Raw genomic sequence first — 18,013 nt, forward strand, 5'->3', positions numbered from 1 at the left:
ATTTTGTCGGCCTCGTACAGTTCGATGACAATTGACACGTCATGCAGTTTTGGCATCATTTCTTGTTTTTTTTTACTTTTCATTTCTGTTTTTTTTTTATTATTAATGAGATTTGTACCCATGCCAGGTCGGGCCCTACGCGAGCTAACCCAGGCCGAGGACCAGGCTTCGGCCAAGGCCCATGAATATTGCCCTAGTCTTTAAACACGACTCGAGACCTCGTTCTCGGCCCTGCTCAGCTCGACTTCTGCGTTCGCAAAGGAAACTAGATACTCGTTCGCTGCCGCTTTTTCGGCCTCTCGCTTCTACCTGCGCTGTGCTGTGCTACTCCGAATCCATTTGACGAGATGGAGGCGGAGATGGAAGCGGAGATGGCCGAGACGGAATCAGGTGAAGGATCGGCTGTGCCGGAGTGCCTGAGCTCGTTTGTGGACCGTGGTTCGGTGGAGAGCCACCGATATTTCCTCGCGCGACGCACCCTACTCGAGATGATCCGCGACCGAGGTTTCCCTGTTCCAGACGACGAACTCGCCCTCACCCTTCCCTCCTTCCGCTCTAAGTTCGGCGATAAACCGAAGCTTGACGACCTCAGGATCTCCCTGAGCATCCCTTGCAAAGGCAGCCCCCCTAAGAAGGTGTGCCTGCTTATTTCCCTTACAACCCATCAAGGGCCTAGTAAAGTGTGAAAATATTTCATGAATACAGAAGAGGATGTATAATGAAGTAGTCAGTGAGTTCTGGATGATGCCATGAATGTTGTATTAGAAGTTGAGGGAATTAATTTTAACATTAAACTTTATGTGGTTAGATCCTTACTCAAAGGTTTTAACATTGTTTTATCTTGGCTGTTAGCGTCCAATTGATTCTTCATTGCATTTACAGTTTTAATAACTTCTTATTACCCTTATTAGATTCTCTGTCAAACCTCAAACAAATTCTTTCTGTGGAGTTCATGATTATTCTTTTCCTTTGGTCATTCTTGAGATACCTTCCTTTTTCTGTTTCTTAAAATACTATATGTTTACATTTTTATCAATTAACACATACTTTCTACCTATATCACACTAATGAATTTTATGCATTTTCCAGCTTCTGGTAATCTTTTTTGGGACTGAGCCTTTCAAGTTGTCAACTCTCCGTGAGATGTATGGCGCCGTCAAACAAGAAAACTTGACTAATTTAATCTTGGTATTACAAAGTAAAATGACATCCAAAGCCAGAGATGGCGTTAAAGAGATTTCTAAGATCAAAGTGGAGATGTTCCAAGTGATTTCGATTCCCTGCTCTTCTTATATGTTTTTAATTTCACTCCTTATTTTTGGGAATTCTTAGGAAATAAATTTAAGACTTTTTCTGCTTACATGATTATTCATGTTATCCAGTATCTTCTTTGATCATACTTTATTGACTTGTTTAGCATCTGAAATATTTTAATAGATTTTATGCAGGATACAGTTTGTGCCTTTCAACAAAAGCTTGTAGATAATTTTCCAATGTTCTTGTGTTATGATCCAGTTTCAACAGATGCTATTGAATGCTTATCCCTTGACATGATCCACAATATTAGTATGATTTGAGTTCTTTTATGAAGGGTTAACATTTTAGGATAAGTGTCTAAAATTAAATTGAACATGCTTTTTGCAAGTAACATGCTATATGCAAGGTTTTCTGGATCTCTATCCTACTTTGGACTTGCGAAATCTTTATGGGATCAGCTTGTAGGTTTGAAACATAGGATTTTAAGAGCCTACAACCTAACTAAGAATATATTTGATAATTATATTTCGGATTCTATGTTTTTCCTTATGTACTAACTTTTATGTTTTTTATTAGTGAAGAACTTGAAGAATGATGATCGATATTAGAGGATAAAATCTTATAGTGATTGGTTTACATCAAGTTTCTACACCACTAACAAAAGACTCTCAAAGCAATAAAGCATTCAATTATTGAAGGAAAAAAAACACCTTTGTCCTGAAGCATACTAGTTACAAATTCCCTTTCAATACAATATGGATTTTTCTGAGCAACAAAAGAACACATTAAGTAAACCTTCAACCACTTGAGAGTTGATGCCAGATCTTATTCTAGACTACTATGTCACAGCACAGCAAACCTTATGTTTATAACTGTGCTTCTAAATAACTTTTTTGATGTCCACTAGGCTTAGAAAGCTATATTTGAAAAGAAAGTAAACAGGTCTTTGAAAGAACAAAGGGCCAATAGTGATATTCTCAAACACAGAAAGTAGTAGTCCATGAAATATACAACAAACCATAAGCCCAACTATTTGGGGTCTGCCAAGTACTCTATTAAACATGAACGTGGTCCAAAGAAAACTTTCATGTTATCATTTTTTTTTTTTTTGCACAAGTTATCATGAAGCATTTAACGGTTGGCTTCTTCCATCTGTCTTATTCTTTTCTTGTTCTATAAAAATAAGTTCTGCACTGGAGGACTTTTATTGATATTCTGATGCCTAATCTGCTCAATGATCTCAGATAACTGAATTGCTGGTTAATATCACAAAGCATGTTTTGATGCCAAAACATGAATTACTAACTACAGATGAGAAACAAGACCTACTGAAGAAGTACAACGTGGGTGAAAGTCAGGTAAAAGCAAATTAAAATTTCAAGTTACTAAATTTAAAAATAATGGCCATTTTTGCTTTTATTGACTTATGTTTTCTACAATTTTTCTTTTCTTTTTCTCCCTCTCAATAATGGGTGTGTTTGTCATTGAACTTTCAAGTGAATAGTGTCAATTTTTACCCATACTGGTTCCTTGTTGGATATAGCTGGATGGATCTGGAATACCAATTGTGTATCCGCTAGTACATAAGGTTTCCATAAATAATCAGAAAGGAATTTCTTGCTAAAATGGTAATTGTAAAAATGGAAAACATGTCTTCCTATTCTCAAATAGGGTTAATCCACTAAACTGTAGATATGCCTACGACAGGGTGACCTAAACAACAATTCACAACACCCTAATTCATCTACGATATAATCACCTATTACAAAAGCTGAACATATCGAATCTAATGTGCTAAACAAACTACAGATATTTTGACGTCTTCATCTATCATAATTAACAGCAATGCATCCCTAAATAAAAGTGTTGGAGGTTAATCTCCGCTAACTAGCATTGCTAACAAAGTCTGCACGTGAAATTGAGGCGACAACATAGATGTTGAGTTGGAGTTCAACAAACACTAATGCATATATATGATTATTGACTACCAGCATAATGCAACAACATCATTAAACAAGCAATCCAACAGCTACCAACAACACCAAACCAACAGCCTTTAACAATACATTACTAGTGGTATCATCACAATTAATTATAACATTTGTAACCTTCAATTATATACTGGTAGATTGTGGCATGTTCCGACCAAGTGGTTTCTTTGTGCACTCTTGCCCCGTTGAGAGCGGCACTGCATGCCCACCCAAGCTTGAGTACCATAATGCTCGCCTTAGTATTCCAACAATGTCGCATTTGACATCCTAACACATGAGGTGTCTCACAGGTATATGGCTTGAGATTTTGTATATGAGTCAAAAGAATGAGTCTTGCACACAAGTGCCTTGTGTGTGTTCCCAGAAGTGCATATAAGGCGTACGTAATATATTAAAACATGTTCCCATCTGTAGCCATAAGCCTCCTCGAATTCAACGTAACATCCAACGTGTTCAACACTTACCAGCATGAATTACCTACCAACTACTTGTTCCACTTGATTGTTCACTCATCGTGCCAATTATAATTCATAATTGATGCGGTGATAAAAGGGGCCCACCAAGTGCGGGTCAAAGGAAAGGGATAGCAGCCAATGTGGAAGTTAAAGTCAAGGAGGTTAATGCCAGAGAACCAACTAGCTCACCAAAGGGGGGTCGAGCCGAGGTCTACTACAGTGGTCAATCGAGCATGAAGCGCCCGACTAACAAAGAGTTGGTCTAAGAAGAACGCCCGTACAGCCAAGATCATCAGGCGCTTATCACGGAGCAGAGAAACGTTGGGACAACCGGAGTGTTAGTCCGGTCGAGCGGAAACAATCTACCAAACTGAGTCATTGCAGGGGAGCAGCAGAGGTCGATTGGGCGGGGATCCTCGGCCAAACAATGGAACCCCTCTCATATCTTTTAATATCCCTTTGGGAGATAATATCATTGATAACGAGACATGGTCAACAGGCGGATCGTACGACAAAAATTTCTACATTCTCGTCAGGGATATCCTGTTAAGTTATGATGTCGGAGACATTTTCCTGACAAGTTCTTTCATAGGATAATTTAGAGAACGTGCCTTCACCTTGAGGAGCGTGCACGTTGTCCGCTGGGGTGCTATATAAAGGGGGTCCATGTACCAGCGGAGGTACGCGTTATTCACTATTCATGCCCGTGTTTACTGTTGTTCCGTTTTCTTCCATCTTTCCGGTGATTGACTTGAGCGTCGGAAGGTCAACGTCGGAGACCCCTTCCTTGACTCGGTACTAATGTTTCTTGTATTGCAAAGCAAAGCGAAGTCTACATCTAATCAACACAAAAGTCACATCCTTAGCTAGCCATCTCCACGATTTTCGGACCGGATCAATAATACTTGGATGTATTTCCAATAGATAAACTAAATGAGAGAATAGATTAAAATAGGATGGACATGTCAAAATAACTTCCTAGGTTCTTTAGTTACATAAAGTGAATAAATTGGAGTTGAATGCTTGAGAGAGAAGATCAAAGTAAAATCTGCTTAATATTATTTAGTGGTCTTAAAAAACATGATTGTTTCCATGAACTAAAAGATGGAGGGAATATTCATGTAGGCTTGTAGTCGACTTCCGATAGTTGATATTTCTTGTGTGGAATAAGATTGGACTCATTGTATTGGACATGGGCATCTACATAGTTGATTTTGATCTGCCAAGTCCCAGTGATAGGTGAGGTTACATCTGGACGGTATCACAAAACACTTCATAGAATAAGGGATATTAGGTTCATTTCATGTGGTACTGATTGTTTATCGAGTAAAGTTTTGTCATATAATTATTTCATTTACGTTTCTCAATAAGAATACAGAAGCTGGCAAGCATCAATGGCATACTTTCTTTCTATCCATAAAAAACTCACATTTACCTAATGCAATAAGATGATTGTATTGCAGTTTCCTCGTATGCTTGAGAGTGATCCAGTTTCTCGGTATCATGGGTTGAAGAAAGGGCAGATTGTTAAGGTCACCTATGAAGGAGAGCTCACTGGATCTCATGTTACTTACCGCTGCGTTTTGTAATTTTCTCTAACTGGTGATCTTGTTGTGCTATTTTCTTCTGCAGTTTTAGTCAAAATGTAAAGGAAGTCGTATTTTGGTCAATCATGTAAATGTAAGTTCTCGCGAGAACCTAGAAACTATTGGTAGAATCAATGTACATTTATCTCTTTCAAAAACAAATTAGTAATTAAGCATATCTAAAGATTGGTAGGATTGTCTTTCCTTGAACCAAAATCCAACATGACCACACATTCATTTTTTTTCAGCAATAGTAGTGCTACTGATGAGCTACTGTGATTTAGTGGCGAAACATTCTTATTTAGTTCCCTATTGAAGCCAGCAGAAAGACCCTGTAATCCCCTGAAGTCTCTTTGGCAATAGCATGTTCCAGTGTAACATTGGTTCTCTTGTAGAACATCTCCTTGATCATCTGCAAATCCTTCTCCGCAATCATCGCAACGACGTGAGTTAGTGCATCCTCATCGGTATTCTTGCTGTAGACTAGACTGCACCACGAACCTACACATCACAGCCAATTCATATCAACCAAACCCAATCAGTAAATGAAAAGAGGTTGGATCAATGATCTTAATTCATGTTTCTTGCTAGTCACCTTCACATGGTACTTATGAGGCGAGATGATGCATCGAATTGCTGTTCGCAGTGCGTGTGCAAACTCATTTGGAGGATTAGCAGTGAAAGCCTAACCAAAACATATACAGATAGTAGGTAGTTCAATCTTCCATATCGGTTTGAATCCAAAAAAGAAGATAAAATGACCATTGCCTTAGTAATAGAAACACCAAACTCGTCTTTGTAATGGTTAAACGTAGCGCGAAGTTGTGCCCTGCTCCGAGTGCTCAAAATTCAAATGATCTCGGAATGGTTGAAGCAGTGATCGTCGATAGCAACCTGAATAGTCTTGGCTTCCGACCGCGCCACACCCACGTCGATCTCCTCCCCATCGTATCTGTATGTGCTCACGAGTGCACCCAAGAGCTGCATTGCAATTGACAATATGGAGTGTCAATCAAACATGAAATTTAAGACATTAAAAAGAAACCGGCGCATACTTAGCGAAGATCACCAACAGAATGGGCTGCCACTTCTTCTTCCAGGCAATGCTTGTAACGAATAAAACATCCATCGAAACACAGGTCTTAAAGTTTTTTTTTTGAGAAGTTGGCATTTTCAAAAATTTTGTTGGCAACCCTAAAGTTAATAAAGTTAGAAAATTTTAGAAGAATTTTTAACTTTATTAACCTTGTAAAAATATTAATATACCGTGTTTAAAATCTATTTTAAAAAATATCTTTAAAAAAAAAAAAATCTCCGTTACAAAATATCTTAAAAACCCTTTGAAATTTTTTTTTGAAAAGGTTTTTTTCAAAACTATTTTTTTAACTTTAAAATTTTTAATAAGTTATTTTCTTTATCATTTTGAAATGCTAAGCTTCAAAACTATCTTTGAACATATTTTATAAAATATATTTTTTGAAAAATTTTATGGTTATATATTTTTCCTCCTTCGAGTCATCCTGGAAACTATTTATTATACAAATTTCATTTCTTTTCTACTTTTCTTAGCACATATTTTGCTTAAATATCTATTCTTGTTTTTTTGATGAATGCTAAAAGGAGAGGGTTAAGGGGTTAAGTTGATTAAGTTAACAAACTTTGAAACAAATCGAAATCCAAATAACTTAAACCATATTATTTTGAAGAGGGGTTAGGAATTTGGATGGAAATCCAGCGTCAACTCTCGTCGGTGCACCACGTCACATCACACGAATTGAATTAATGAAAATTAATTTCTTATAACTGATGCATTAAATTGAAGGTTAATGCAGAGAGTGAAATGTTGGCGTTTCATATCTCGGTGATTAATGATCATTAACGCTGTTGTTGATCTAAGCTCATATATAAGGAGGTTTCGATCATATGGCAAAAGGTTATACACACGAAAAGCTGAAGCTCTTCGCTTACGTTCCCCCTCCAACTCTATCGTGCATTTCTTGCTCGGTGAAGTGCCCCTGATAGCAATCGAGTACCTCTCAGTTCGCCATGACCACTAATGTTTGGTGGGGATCGCAGTTAGCCGTTGTATCTTGGGAAACAGACGATTCAAGAAAGCCTCGAAGCACAACCGAGGTGGGGTGAATCTGTTTCAAGGAAACTGTGTTCATGGCAGGCCTCGGTCGCTCGGGCGCTCACTCGTCTGGCCGCTTTCTAGGCTTCTTCTGGCCGATCGCTTCGCTCAATTGTTTGCCCGCCAACTCGCTCAGCAGAGGCCTCCAACTCGCTCGGCAAGAAGCATCCAACTCTATCGGCAGAAGCCTTCTTCTTCGCTCGTCTGACCGATTGCAAGTTCACTCAGTTTGTTCGCCTGACCGACCTCCATCTTGCTCGGTCGCTCGCTCCTTCGTTTGGTTGCTTTCTGGTCTTCGCCTGACCGACCGCTAGCTCGCTCGGTCAATTAGCACGGTCGGCCACTTGCGCAGTGCGCTCGCCCGACATAATTCTAGGCTTTGCCCGTCCGGTCGCGGACGCTCGTTCGCCCAACCAATCTCTCACTCGCTCGAATGCACATCTATTTGCTCGCTTGGCCACTACGCTCGAGTAGCCTCAAGGTCACTAGGGAGCTAACCCACTCGGCAATTGTGCAGCCTACGCTCGGCCCTTGGCAAACATCAGCCTCTGCTGACAGTTTGAGATTATCCGCTCAGGTCATTGCAACAGATAAGTTTAATTTAATTTGTTGTATTTAAATTCAGCTAAGTCATCAATACACGTGCACGCGCGCGTGCGCGCGCGCGCACACACACACGCTCCCGAAGGGGTGCAAAGTTTTCATCTCGTTCCGAGCCGTGCATCTTGATCCTCTCTACTTCAAGGATGGTCGGACCTTCAAACTTGGAGATGGCACCAGGTAAATATTAATTAGTTGGTTAATCATGCATCATTTAATTACAATTAATTGGTTAATTAATTACTAATTAACTGCATGTGGTGGATGCAGAATAAGGAGTCAGCAACTACTACGCATCCGTACTACACGCCCTTCGGCGGAGGATCTCGGCTATGTCCTGGCTATGAACTTGCTCGCATCGTCATCTCCGTCTTCCTCCATTACCTTGTCACTCGTTTCAGGTGCCAGCTTAGTTAAATTTTAATTTCCAATTAATGTAATTGATTGTTCATAGTTAATAATGTTCATAGTTAATAATTAATGCAGTTGTGAGGAAGCTGAGAAAGATAGGTTGGTGTTCTTCCCCACCACGAGGACTCTCAAGGGCTACCCCATCAATGTCTGATATCGCAACATCAGCAACAATGACAATAATAATGGCAAGCCAGTCATTGATCCGTCCACATCTTCCTCTTCCTCAACCATGTGTTAGTTAATTGCATCAAAAAATATGTAATTGGTAGTGAAGGTTGTTCATCAAATATAAAACAACAAATTAAAATGTATAAGTTAATGAATCTATATTATAATAAATTAGTTTGGAAAATGTGACTGAATTAAACTTTTGAGTGTTTTTTTCTCAATCTATCTTAAACTTTCATTTACTTCCAATTGGTATTTAGTTTGATTGGCATGTAAGATTTCGCTGGTTATACTTTCCGTCTTATTTGAACATGATTTAAGGTAATTTTTATTCAAACAAAAAATGAACAATATTGTTATTATTACATTCTTCTTTGGTTATAAAAAGAAACATTTTTTTGTTAAGCCAAATAGAAAGGAAGAAGATCTATACAAAAAAAAAAAAAAAAAGTGGACTGCAAGTCTTATCATGGCTATAGAACATTTCTGGGTTGTGATGTCATTTAGCAGAAAGAAAGAACGTCTATATTTCACTTCAAAGTCTTAATCCTTCTAATCCATTTCTAAAAGACAAAAGAGGTGATCCAAATTCATTAGTCTTCTACCAGCAAAAACAAAATACATTTTCAAGCTATAGGAACTGAAACCCAGAAGTTTTTTGTTTTTTCCAAAGATTTGTACTTCAACCAGATGTTGAGCGTTGAATAGTGATGAATTCATCTTCACAGCCGAACTTGTAATGTGAAAGAAGATTTGCTCATGCGTCGTCATCCAAATCAACACTACAGTTCCCTGCAGAAGTACTATCATCATCATAATCCAATGCATTCACCTGCCTGTCCTGAAAATGGCCGATAACTGCTTGGGCTTCAGTCATTAAAGTAGCCATCGCAGCTTTTATAACTCCAGATTGTGGCCTGGTATCATTCATATTAATGCAACTAACGACATGGTTTTCTTTACCATGGTATGTTCTCCTTCTTCTTGCTTCTATACAATGCAGATGATCAATATATCTCTCATGCAAAGCAACATTCTTAATCCGCTTCAGAACCTCTGGACTTGGATCTACAGCATTTGTTTTGAACCTGGACAAAGGCCTCTTATGAGCTGAGGAAGACCTCTCACTGCACTTCATCAGAAAACCTGTAGTAAACAAAGAATCTGGAGTTCCAGGATCTCCATTTGCAGGCATTATAATGGCAGATGCATTTGGAGAGTTTTCAAGATGCGAGAAATAGTCACCACCTGTGGTTTGATCTGCCAATTGATGCTTTCTCAGCAAATGCCTAACTGTCTTTTGGGCGGCAAGAGTCCTTCGTTTACTTCTCCTTGCCTTTTTGATTTTCAACTTTGTGTCATCTAGAGGTTTGTCTCCGAATGTAAAATGGACTATTGGAGATAAATCAGCTTTCTTGGCTCTTGAACGAGGCTGGTGTTGAGGCGGAGTTGCAAAATTGGCATGGATTCTGTCAAAGCATTCTTGTGCAGACTTTTCTGGTACCTGTGGATACACAAAATTATATGGCATTGGGTATGGTGCACTACAATTCTAGCAAGGGAATCACTATCAATGTAATGCCGGTCAGTGAGCAATATAGACCACGAATCATCACCATAGTATGTCATATTCTATCCTCTAGTGGCTTTCACATGTTTATGTCATAAATAGATAGTTTTTTGCTATTTACTTTGGTGATCATGTACATCCACCATATTGCAAAGAGGGAATACAAGCTCCGAGTAAAACACCTTTCATAAGGAATTCATCGGAAACAAAATAATAGTTAACAATAAATCAACTGAGCTAAACTTAAAACAAATCAGAATAACTACTAGTTGAAAATGTTTTTGCTATTGTGTACATAACTTGCCTTCACTCGATACTCATTTTAGATGCTCTTTATGGATTCAATCAAGCAGGACTTTAAGCTACTCTTTAGTGGTGCTGAATGGTAAAACTCTTTGACATGTCTTTTGTATCACCTAAAATTTATAAGGCAATGCTAGAATTTACAAATGTATTCTTTCCTTAATTTCACTTTCCTATGGTGAAATACGAAAGGTGCTTGTACACTAGTTCGATGTTGTTTACATCATGGCAGATGTCCTGACAATAGGTAGTGCATAACAGCACCACAATCATAGAATTCTCATTCAAACCTACGAAGGACATGACACAATCACATGACTCCAGAGACTCTTTTCATTTAAATTGTCCATCCTTTACTTATTAATGATATCTTCCTCCACCCCACCTTGTTGATTAGTATATCAAGATATTTAGAAAATCTACTTATAGAGATTTTTCTTTTAAAATCTTAACCATATCCCTAATTCTCTTTATGTTGTTGATATATGCTGAGTTTTAGTCCTGCATAACTTTTTTAGTTTGTTTAATTTACTCCACAATTCAACCTTCAATTTTATTGGTCCACACTCATCAATTAGCACAATGTCGTCAACAAATAACATACTTATATTAAATATGCTAATAAGTTCATTTATTAACAATCTGAAAGATAGGAGCTTAAATTTACTCCTAGATTCTGATCGGAAAGACTGTTGTATCTATTAGACAGTGAAATGAATTTGGAATCTATTAACATCCTCCAAGAAAATTGTCAACATTCCCATTGTACTGAAACCAATGAAAGAACACTTAATAATTTATTGAGCAGTGTGCAAAGCGTTTGAAATACAGGAAAGAATGTCACTTAAGTAAGATTTGCAAAGGAATTTCAAACAGATTTGCTAGTTCACCAATCCTTATCATAAAATTAGTTTAGGATACAAGATGCATGACACAAAGTTTTGATGTTGTGAATAGTGATAAATATAATGAAAAAGTAAATTTGATAAATTTGTAAACTGACCACTTAAAAAAAAGTAAACTCTGATAGCTCTCAACACAACTGAAGGGACGTAACAATAAATGAAACATATACTAGTTTGCCAACAAAATGGCAAATAAATCCAGCAAGTATGGTATAAAAATTGTCAACTACTGAAACAAATTTTGACAACACTCAATTTTTTTTCTTTTAGACTGACGTACGTGGAAATTCTCAAGCCCCCAATTGATGGAGGTAGGGTTCCAACCAAGACCTTGGCACCGGCTTCCAAGTCCCTTACCAACTGAGTTAAAACATACTTCTTTGAGTGTTGAATTACATAGACACAATTGTTTAGTCACTTTAGTGATCCCTACCTATTTAGACAGCAATTTACTAGATTCGAATGAATTTTAATAGTTTTTTTCTAGAAAATGCTAAATGGTAAAGAAAAAGGCATAAAGTAACATAAATATAAAGGGAAATAGGAAAGTAAATCATGTTTTCATTACTCATCCTAACTTGAAGGTGATGACTAGCTTAGTTTTTAGGTTTTATCACTTACCACTAAAAAAGAAAAAAAAAAACTATTTACCCTAATTTAGTGTTATGCAGTCACATCCACCCATAATTTAGTAGCTCATAAATGAAGATTCTCATGAAGAATTAAAAATAAAGACAATGCAGCTAAATGCTGAAAACTGACCAAGTGAGCACATTAGAATATTGCACAAGTAGTAAAGTAAATATCTTAGTAATTCCATTTACTTGAACATAAGTCCATATAGATGAATCAGCCGAATATTTTTGTTTGAGCTAATAATAAAATGTAAAGGAACAAACACCTTAACTGTGATTTAATCAAGATATGAGATGACAAAAGGGCCTATGAGATTCTGTTACTATGCTACACGTGTGGTTCCTTACAACATCACAACCTATTCCTAGATAGACTTATGCTTGGAAAAATGGGTCTCGTCATTCTGTTTTGTAAAGTACAACAGAATTTCATGATGATTCACTTGTTTAAACACGGATTATCAATATGCTTATACATGTATTTGTTTATGGAGACAATTTATCATCTAATCTACTTTATTTTAATAAAGGAGGTAAGTTACCTAAAAACCACATACTATACCTCGATTTCTAATGTTATCTCATTTTCAAGATGTAACAAAGTGGACCACAATCAAAGCAATTTTCACTCAACCACTGGTTCAAAGTAGTCATTAAATCGATGAGCAGATTTTACATGGATAAATCTTAGTTAATGTTTTTGTAGGTAGGTAAATTACATGGATGATGATAATAAGTTGATGGGCAAAGATGATGACAAACCAAGCTGCAATTGAAGCTATTTTAGGCAATTAGCTCTAATACATCACAAACTATATATACCTGCTTCCCATACATGTATTTAAGATTTCTTTAACATCTCATGGTTTTTATAACGTGTCCCTCTAGCTCAGACCTCCATTATGATTTGTGCTTCCCTTCAGTTATACCAGCCATATTTTGAATTTTTTATAAAAGTAGAATGGCCTTTAAGAGAGAAACCATAAAAAAAGATCTGTCATTGACAAAATTCAGAATTTTAATTTCTTCAAAGACAAATTGCTCTCTGTTTTCCATTTGTTTAAGACCACACTAAGACTCCGTTGGTCTTATTGTCAATTGAAGTACTTTGATCGTCATATAAGAATTATCTAATGCTTATACATTAAGTTTCACCAGAGAGTGCAAAAAGGGATCACAAGATAAAACTAGTAGATCTATCATATTAGTGTCGACGGAACTAGCAGCAAGGGTGACCAAGAGATAGACAGGGACTGAAAAACTTAAGCAAGCAGAGCGCAAAATACCATTTTGGAGACCTTCTTCCAGAAATGCGGTGTAGGCCTCGCCAACAAGTAAGCCCTCTGCAATGCTCTCTCTTGCTCTTCGGTCCAATCCTTTGAAGCACAATCATGATAGACCTGGCCATCTCCTCCTGCAACCTCTTTCCTCTCCTCGACCAAGATTTCAACTTTCCTTCTCTTGTCCCGCTTTCCTTTTCTCTCCGCAACATCCTCCACCTTCCCTTCACCCAACAAACCAAGAACTCCGTCCGTGTTCACATGCGTAACCGCACTGGATGCCAACCTCGAGGACCTCCTCAGCTTCTGAGGCGTCTCTAGCGAACCAAGAACTCCATCCGCGTTCACATGCCTAACCGCAATGGATTGCAACCTCAATGACCTCCTCACCTTCGGAGGCGTCTCTACCAAACCAAGAACTCCGCCCGCGTTCACGTGCCTGACCGTAATGGATGCCAACCTCGAGGACCTCCTCAGATTCTGAGGCGCCTCGACCGACCTCCAACCCCTAATCTTCCTCCCATCAGGAGCAATTTCTTTCGTGAATCCTCCACTTGAGCCGGGATCACTCTCGCTCTTCTTCGCCTCTCCTGAAGCCAATCTAGAAGACCTTCGAAGGAAGCGGGGTGCCGGGACGGGAGGCGAAGTTAGTTTATCCTCAGAAGACGGCGTTGCATTGCTAGGTTTCTTCGTTTTCTTGTTGCCGTTGGAACGACTGGGAGTAGGTCGTCCAGTCGTCTCGATACTCATTGACGTCTGGAATCGAGGAGATCCGATGGGGATTTGGTGATACCTGTGTCGCCGGCCGGTTTCACGTGTCACGGTGGTCGGAGCTCTCTTCGCCATCTCGTATATTCCGAGCAAATCAAATTGCGTGACTTGAGGAAGAGAGGAGAGGAGTCGAGAGAGGGAAAGAACTTCCGGTATTTAGAAATTCATGGGCCGATTGGCCTTTTACGACCCAATTAGGTCGAAATAAACATTATCCAGATCTCTATTCATAATATAAACAATTTTAGTCGTTAAGCTGTACTTTTTAAAAGTGGTAATTTATGTCAACGTAGTTAATGATGTTATTAACTACCTCTGCGTTATGTAATTTTCTCTAACTGGTGAGTTTTAGTCAAAATGTAAAGGAAGTCGTATTTTGGTAAATCATGTAAACGTAAGTTCTCACAAGAACTTAGAAATTATTGGTAGAATCATTGATCCTATCCGAAAATCGATGAGATGGATGTTAGAAATATGACGTTTCTGTTGACCTCCGGTGGACTTCGCTCCGACCTATAACACAAGCAGTGTCAGTACCAAGCCAGGTAAGGGGTTCTGGCGATGACCTTCCGACGCTCAAGTCAGTTTCCGACGAAGAAAGAAAAAGAATCAACGAGAACAGTAGCGCAACAGTAAATATTACGTGTAACGCATACCTTCATTGATGTTTGAATCTCCCTTTATATAGAGATCCTGTAGCGCGTGTGCACGCTTCCCAAAATGGGCATGCGTCTCAAAACTTTCCCTGACACAATATCTTAACAAGTCAAGCATATCTCTAAAGTGACGGTGGAAGCTTCCGCCGTACGACCCTCTGTCTGACCATGCCACTTGTCAGTGACACTAGCTCACAAAAGGATGTCGAAAGATAGTGTGTTGTGTCTGTTAGTGGGCAAGCGGGACAGCCGCTTAGCCGAAATTCCACTGTCCACGTGTTGTCTGTTGTCAGTCCGAGCAGGATGACCGCTCGACCGGAAGTTCCCTGTCTGAAGACTATGCTGCTGGGCCGAGCGGGATGGTCACTCGATTGGAAGTCCATTGTCCGCGTGAACTGCTGCTGAGTCGAGCGGGATAGCCGCTCGGCTGAAAGTCCACTGTCCGTGTACTCGGCTGATGTCAAGTCTGCTGCTAGGCCGAATGGGGTAGCCGCTCGGCTCTGCTTCTGCGCATCATTTGAACGTCAGTTGTTTGATTGCTTCTTGTGTCGAAGACGGTGGGTTGGAGCTTACTCCCTGGTCGGCGCATGATTCGCTCGACCGGCCGATATCGTCTCCCTATTGACCATCTTAACTTTGACCTCCACCGTAATAGTAGGATGGAGCCATTCATCATTACCACATGATACAGTTATCTCTGCACATCTAAAGATTGGTAGGATTGTCTTTCATTAAACCAAAATAATCCAACATGACCACACATCTTCATTTTTTTCAGCAATAGTAAAGCTACTGATGAGGTACGGTGATTTAGTAGCTAAACATTATTATTTAGTTCCCTATTAAAGCCAGCAGAAAGGCCTTGTAATCCCCTGAAACCTCTTTGCCAATAGCATGTTCCAGTGTAACATTGGTTCTCTCGTAGAGCATCTCCTTGATCATCCTCAAATCCTTCTCCGCATGCATCACAACGACACGAGTTAACGCATCCTCATCGGTATTCTTGCTGCAGACTGCACGGCGAAGAACCTACAAATCACAGCCAATTCATATCGACCAAACCCAATCAGTAAATTAAAAGAGGTCGGATTAATGATCTTAATTCATGTTTCTTGCTAGTCACCTTCACATAGTACTTAAGAGGCGAGATGATGCACTGAATTGCTGTTCGCAGTGCGTGTGCAAACTCATTTGGAGGATTAGCAGTGAAAGCCTAACCAAAACATATACATGATCAGTAGGTAGTTCAATCTTCCATATCGGTTTGAATCCAAAAATGTAGACTGAAAACGACCATTGCCTTAGTAATAGAAGCACCAAACTCGTCTTTGTAATGGTTAAACGTAGCGCGAAGTTGTGCCCTGCTCCGAGTGCTCAAAATTCGAATGATCTCGGAATGGTTGAAGCTGTGATGGTCGATAGCAACCTGAATAGTCTTGGCTTCCGACCGCGCCACACCCACGTCGATCTCCTCCCCATCGTATCTGTATGTGCTCACGAGTGCAACCAAGAGCTGCATTGCAATTGACAATATATGAAGTGAAGATCACCAACAGTATGGGCTGCCACATCTTCTTCCAGGCAATGCTTGTAACGAGCTTGGTAGGCATCCTTGACTGCCAAGAGCTCCTTTGGTGAATTCACACATGCGATGCTCGATGCTCGATGCTCGATGCTCCTTTTCAGAGCAACGTTTGCGAAAATAGCCTCTTGTTCAAGTGGTTCAAACTGTTGAGTTCTGTGTTTTAATTCAAATTTTTTTTTTTTTGATTTTTGTTGTTGTTCTAGTAATGCATATGTATATGCATTTAGTCTCACATTGCTAAGCTAAGAATGTTGGAAGACTTTATATATGAAACTCTTCCATCCTTTCTTAGCAAATTTAAGGGGACCTACATGTATGCACGGGCCAAGCCCAAATTAAGTGGTTTTGAGGGTTTAAACCGAAAATCCATAAACCGGACGCGATCATCATGTGCAGAGGAGGTGCAAATCCTCAGCTTGTGGACCTCACACTCATAGACGGCCTGATTTATTTTTGTTTTTTGACATGCTTCTATTGCATGCTTGTTGTTTTTGTACAGATATGTTACTGTATTAGTGCTCTCAAATAACAACACAAACATCCATCGATATACAGCCCTCTACAAATAAAAGACATAAAAAACACCGAGAGAGAGAGATCTATAGATAGATTGAGGAGAACCGTGCCTCGAAATCCCCTGATAATTCTGATTCAAGTCGCTTGATGAGATTCTCATTGTGCTGCTCCTCAAAAGCGAGACTTATTTGGTGCCTTTGAGCTGCATTTCTGTGTGCTAATACATTGATTATCGCTTGCTCATCAGTTCCCCATCCTAAAGAATCATGAACGGAACAAGCCAGATTGAGGTTTAAGTAAAAAAGAAGTATAGCTATTTACTGAAATTTAATGATTTGTATTACCATGGCAAGCCTTCCAGATGCGCTCGGCGTCTTCAGATGGAGAAGGAACAGGATCAGGGACTCTGAAAGTGGCCATGGATATTGAAATTCCTCGTTGCAGAACTGCTGAAGGATGAGGAAATTTTTGTGACTCGCCTTTGGAGACACTACTAGAAAATTAGGCTTTTGAGACAAAAATTTTAAGACAATGACAAAATTCGTCTCAAATACTAAGTAATTAAGACAGTAATAATAAATGTCTCAAAATTTTATATTGAGACATTAAATTTAAGACAGTATTTAAGATTTTGTCTCAAATTCAACTAATAAGACACCTAATAAAGACGGTTAAAAATATAGTCTTAAATTATCTTGAATATGATTCATCGAAACGATCGCAATAACTGTCACAAATTCTACCGTTCCACTTCCAATATTATTTCACAGAACGATCGTGACTATTGATAATTTACAGTAATGAATTTTTTTAATTTATAATTTGTGTTTAGACTATTGATAATTTAAGAATTATAAACATAAAGCATATTAAATATTTAATGATGTACTAACTTTTTAGGATATGCCTAAATCATTAAATAACATAATAATAAAAGTAAATAATAAATTTATTTTATATATATATATAGAGGGTGATAATATTAATTAAAACTAATTAAAATTTAATCTAATTATATTTATTTAAGAAAATAATAATAATATAATTAATAGTTAATAAGAAAATAAATTTATACGATTATATAGAATTTTTTTTTAAATTTAAAATGATTATTTATTATATTTTATTATATTATATTTTTAAATGATATATTTTAGAAAATAAATTTTGTTATCAAAACTAAGTCCTAA

The 18,013-nt window shown here is 38.4% G+C and overlaps 2 protein-coding genes and 3 pseudogenes across 3 annotated transcripts; 2 read left to right on the top strand and 3 right to left on the bottom strand.

Annotated features, from left to right (window-relative positions):
* The first annotated feature begins 232 nt into the window (after window positions 1-232).
* On the top strand, window positions 233-5,467 carry LOC122017091 (DNA-directed RNA polymerase V subunit 5A-like). Its single transcript, XM_042574589.1, has 4 exons — window positions 233-635; window positions 1,090-1,266; window positions 2,502-2,615; window positions 5,167-5,467. The coding sequence occupies exons 1-4, from the start codon at window positions 348-350 to the stop codon at window positions 5,290-5,292; spliced, it is 705 nt and encodes a 234-aa protein (XP_042430523.1). The 5' UTR covers window positions 233-347; the 3' UTR covers window positions 5,293-5,467.
* A 123-nt stretch (window positions 5,468-5,590) lies between these two features.
* LOC122015611 lies at window positions 5,591-7,672 on the bottom strand (annotated as a pseudogene).
* Window positions 7,673-7,853: 181 nt separating this feature from the next.
* Window positions 7,854-8,585, top strand: LOC122015612 (annotated as a pseudogene).
* A 539-nt stretch (window positions 8,586-9,124) lies between these two features.
* Window positions 9,125-14,179, bottom strand: LOC122014548. 2 transcript variants are annotated; one of them, XM_042570800.1, is made up of 3 exons: window positions 13,302-14,179; window positions 9,851-10,106; window positions 9,125-9,748 (listed from the first exon to the last, which is right to left on the bottom strand). In XM_042570800.1, exons 1-3 carry the CDS (start codon window positions 14,139-14,141, stop codon window positions 9,360-9,362), a joined length of 1,485 nt encoding a protein of 494 aa, XP_042426734.1. In that variant the 5' UTR covers window positions 14,142-14,179; the 3' UTR covers window positions 9,125-9,359. The 2 variants fall into 2 exon arrangements, with proteins under 2 accessions (XP_042426734.1, XP_042426733.1); XM_042570799.1 differs by having other exon boundaries at window positions 9,125-10,106.
* A 1,374-nt stretch (window positions 14,180-15,553) lies between these two features.
* LOC122017969 lies at window positions 15,554-17,243 on the bottom strand (annotated as a pseudogene).
* Between the last annotated feature and the right edge of the window lie 770 nt (window positions 17,244-18,013).

This window comes from Zingiber officinale, chromosome 8B (assembly GCF_018446385.1).
Source record: "Zingiber officinale cultivar Zhangliang chromosome 8B, Zo_v1.1, whole genome shotgun sequence".
NCBI classification, from domain to species: domain Eukaryota; kingdom Viridiplantae; phylum Streptophyta; class Magnoliopsida; order Zingiberales; family Zingiberaceae; genus Zingiber; species Zingiber officinale.

Excerpts from the sequence above, each read along its gene's own strand:
- LOC122017091 (XM_042574589.1), top strand. The coding sequence starts at position 348 with ATGGAGGCGGAGATGGAAGCGGAGATGGCCGAGACGGAATCAGGTGAA. Across the intron at positions 636-1,089 it reads AAGGCAGCCCCCCTAAGAAG|CTTCTGGTAATCTTTTTTGG; the intron begins GTGTGCCTGCTT and ends TGCATTTTCCAG. Across the intron at positions 1,267-2,501 it reads TCAAAGTGGAGATGTTCCAA|ATAACTGAATTGCTGGTTAA; the intron begins GTGATTTCGATT and ends CAATGATCTCAG.
- LOC122014548 (XM_042570799.1), bottom strand. The coding sequence starts at position 14,141 with ATGGCGAAGAGAGCTCCGACCACCGTGACACGTGAAACCGGCCGGCGA. Across the intron at positions 10,107-13,301 it reads GGAAGAAGGTCTCCAAAATG|GTACCAGAAAAGTCTGCACA; the intron begins GTATTTTGCGCT and ends GTGTATCCACAG.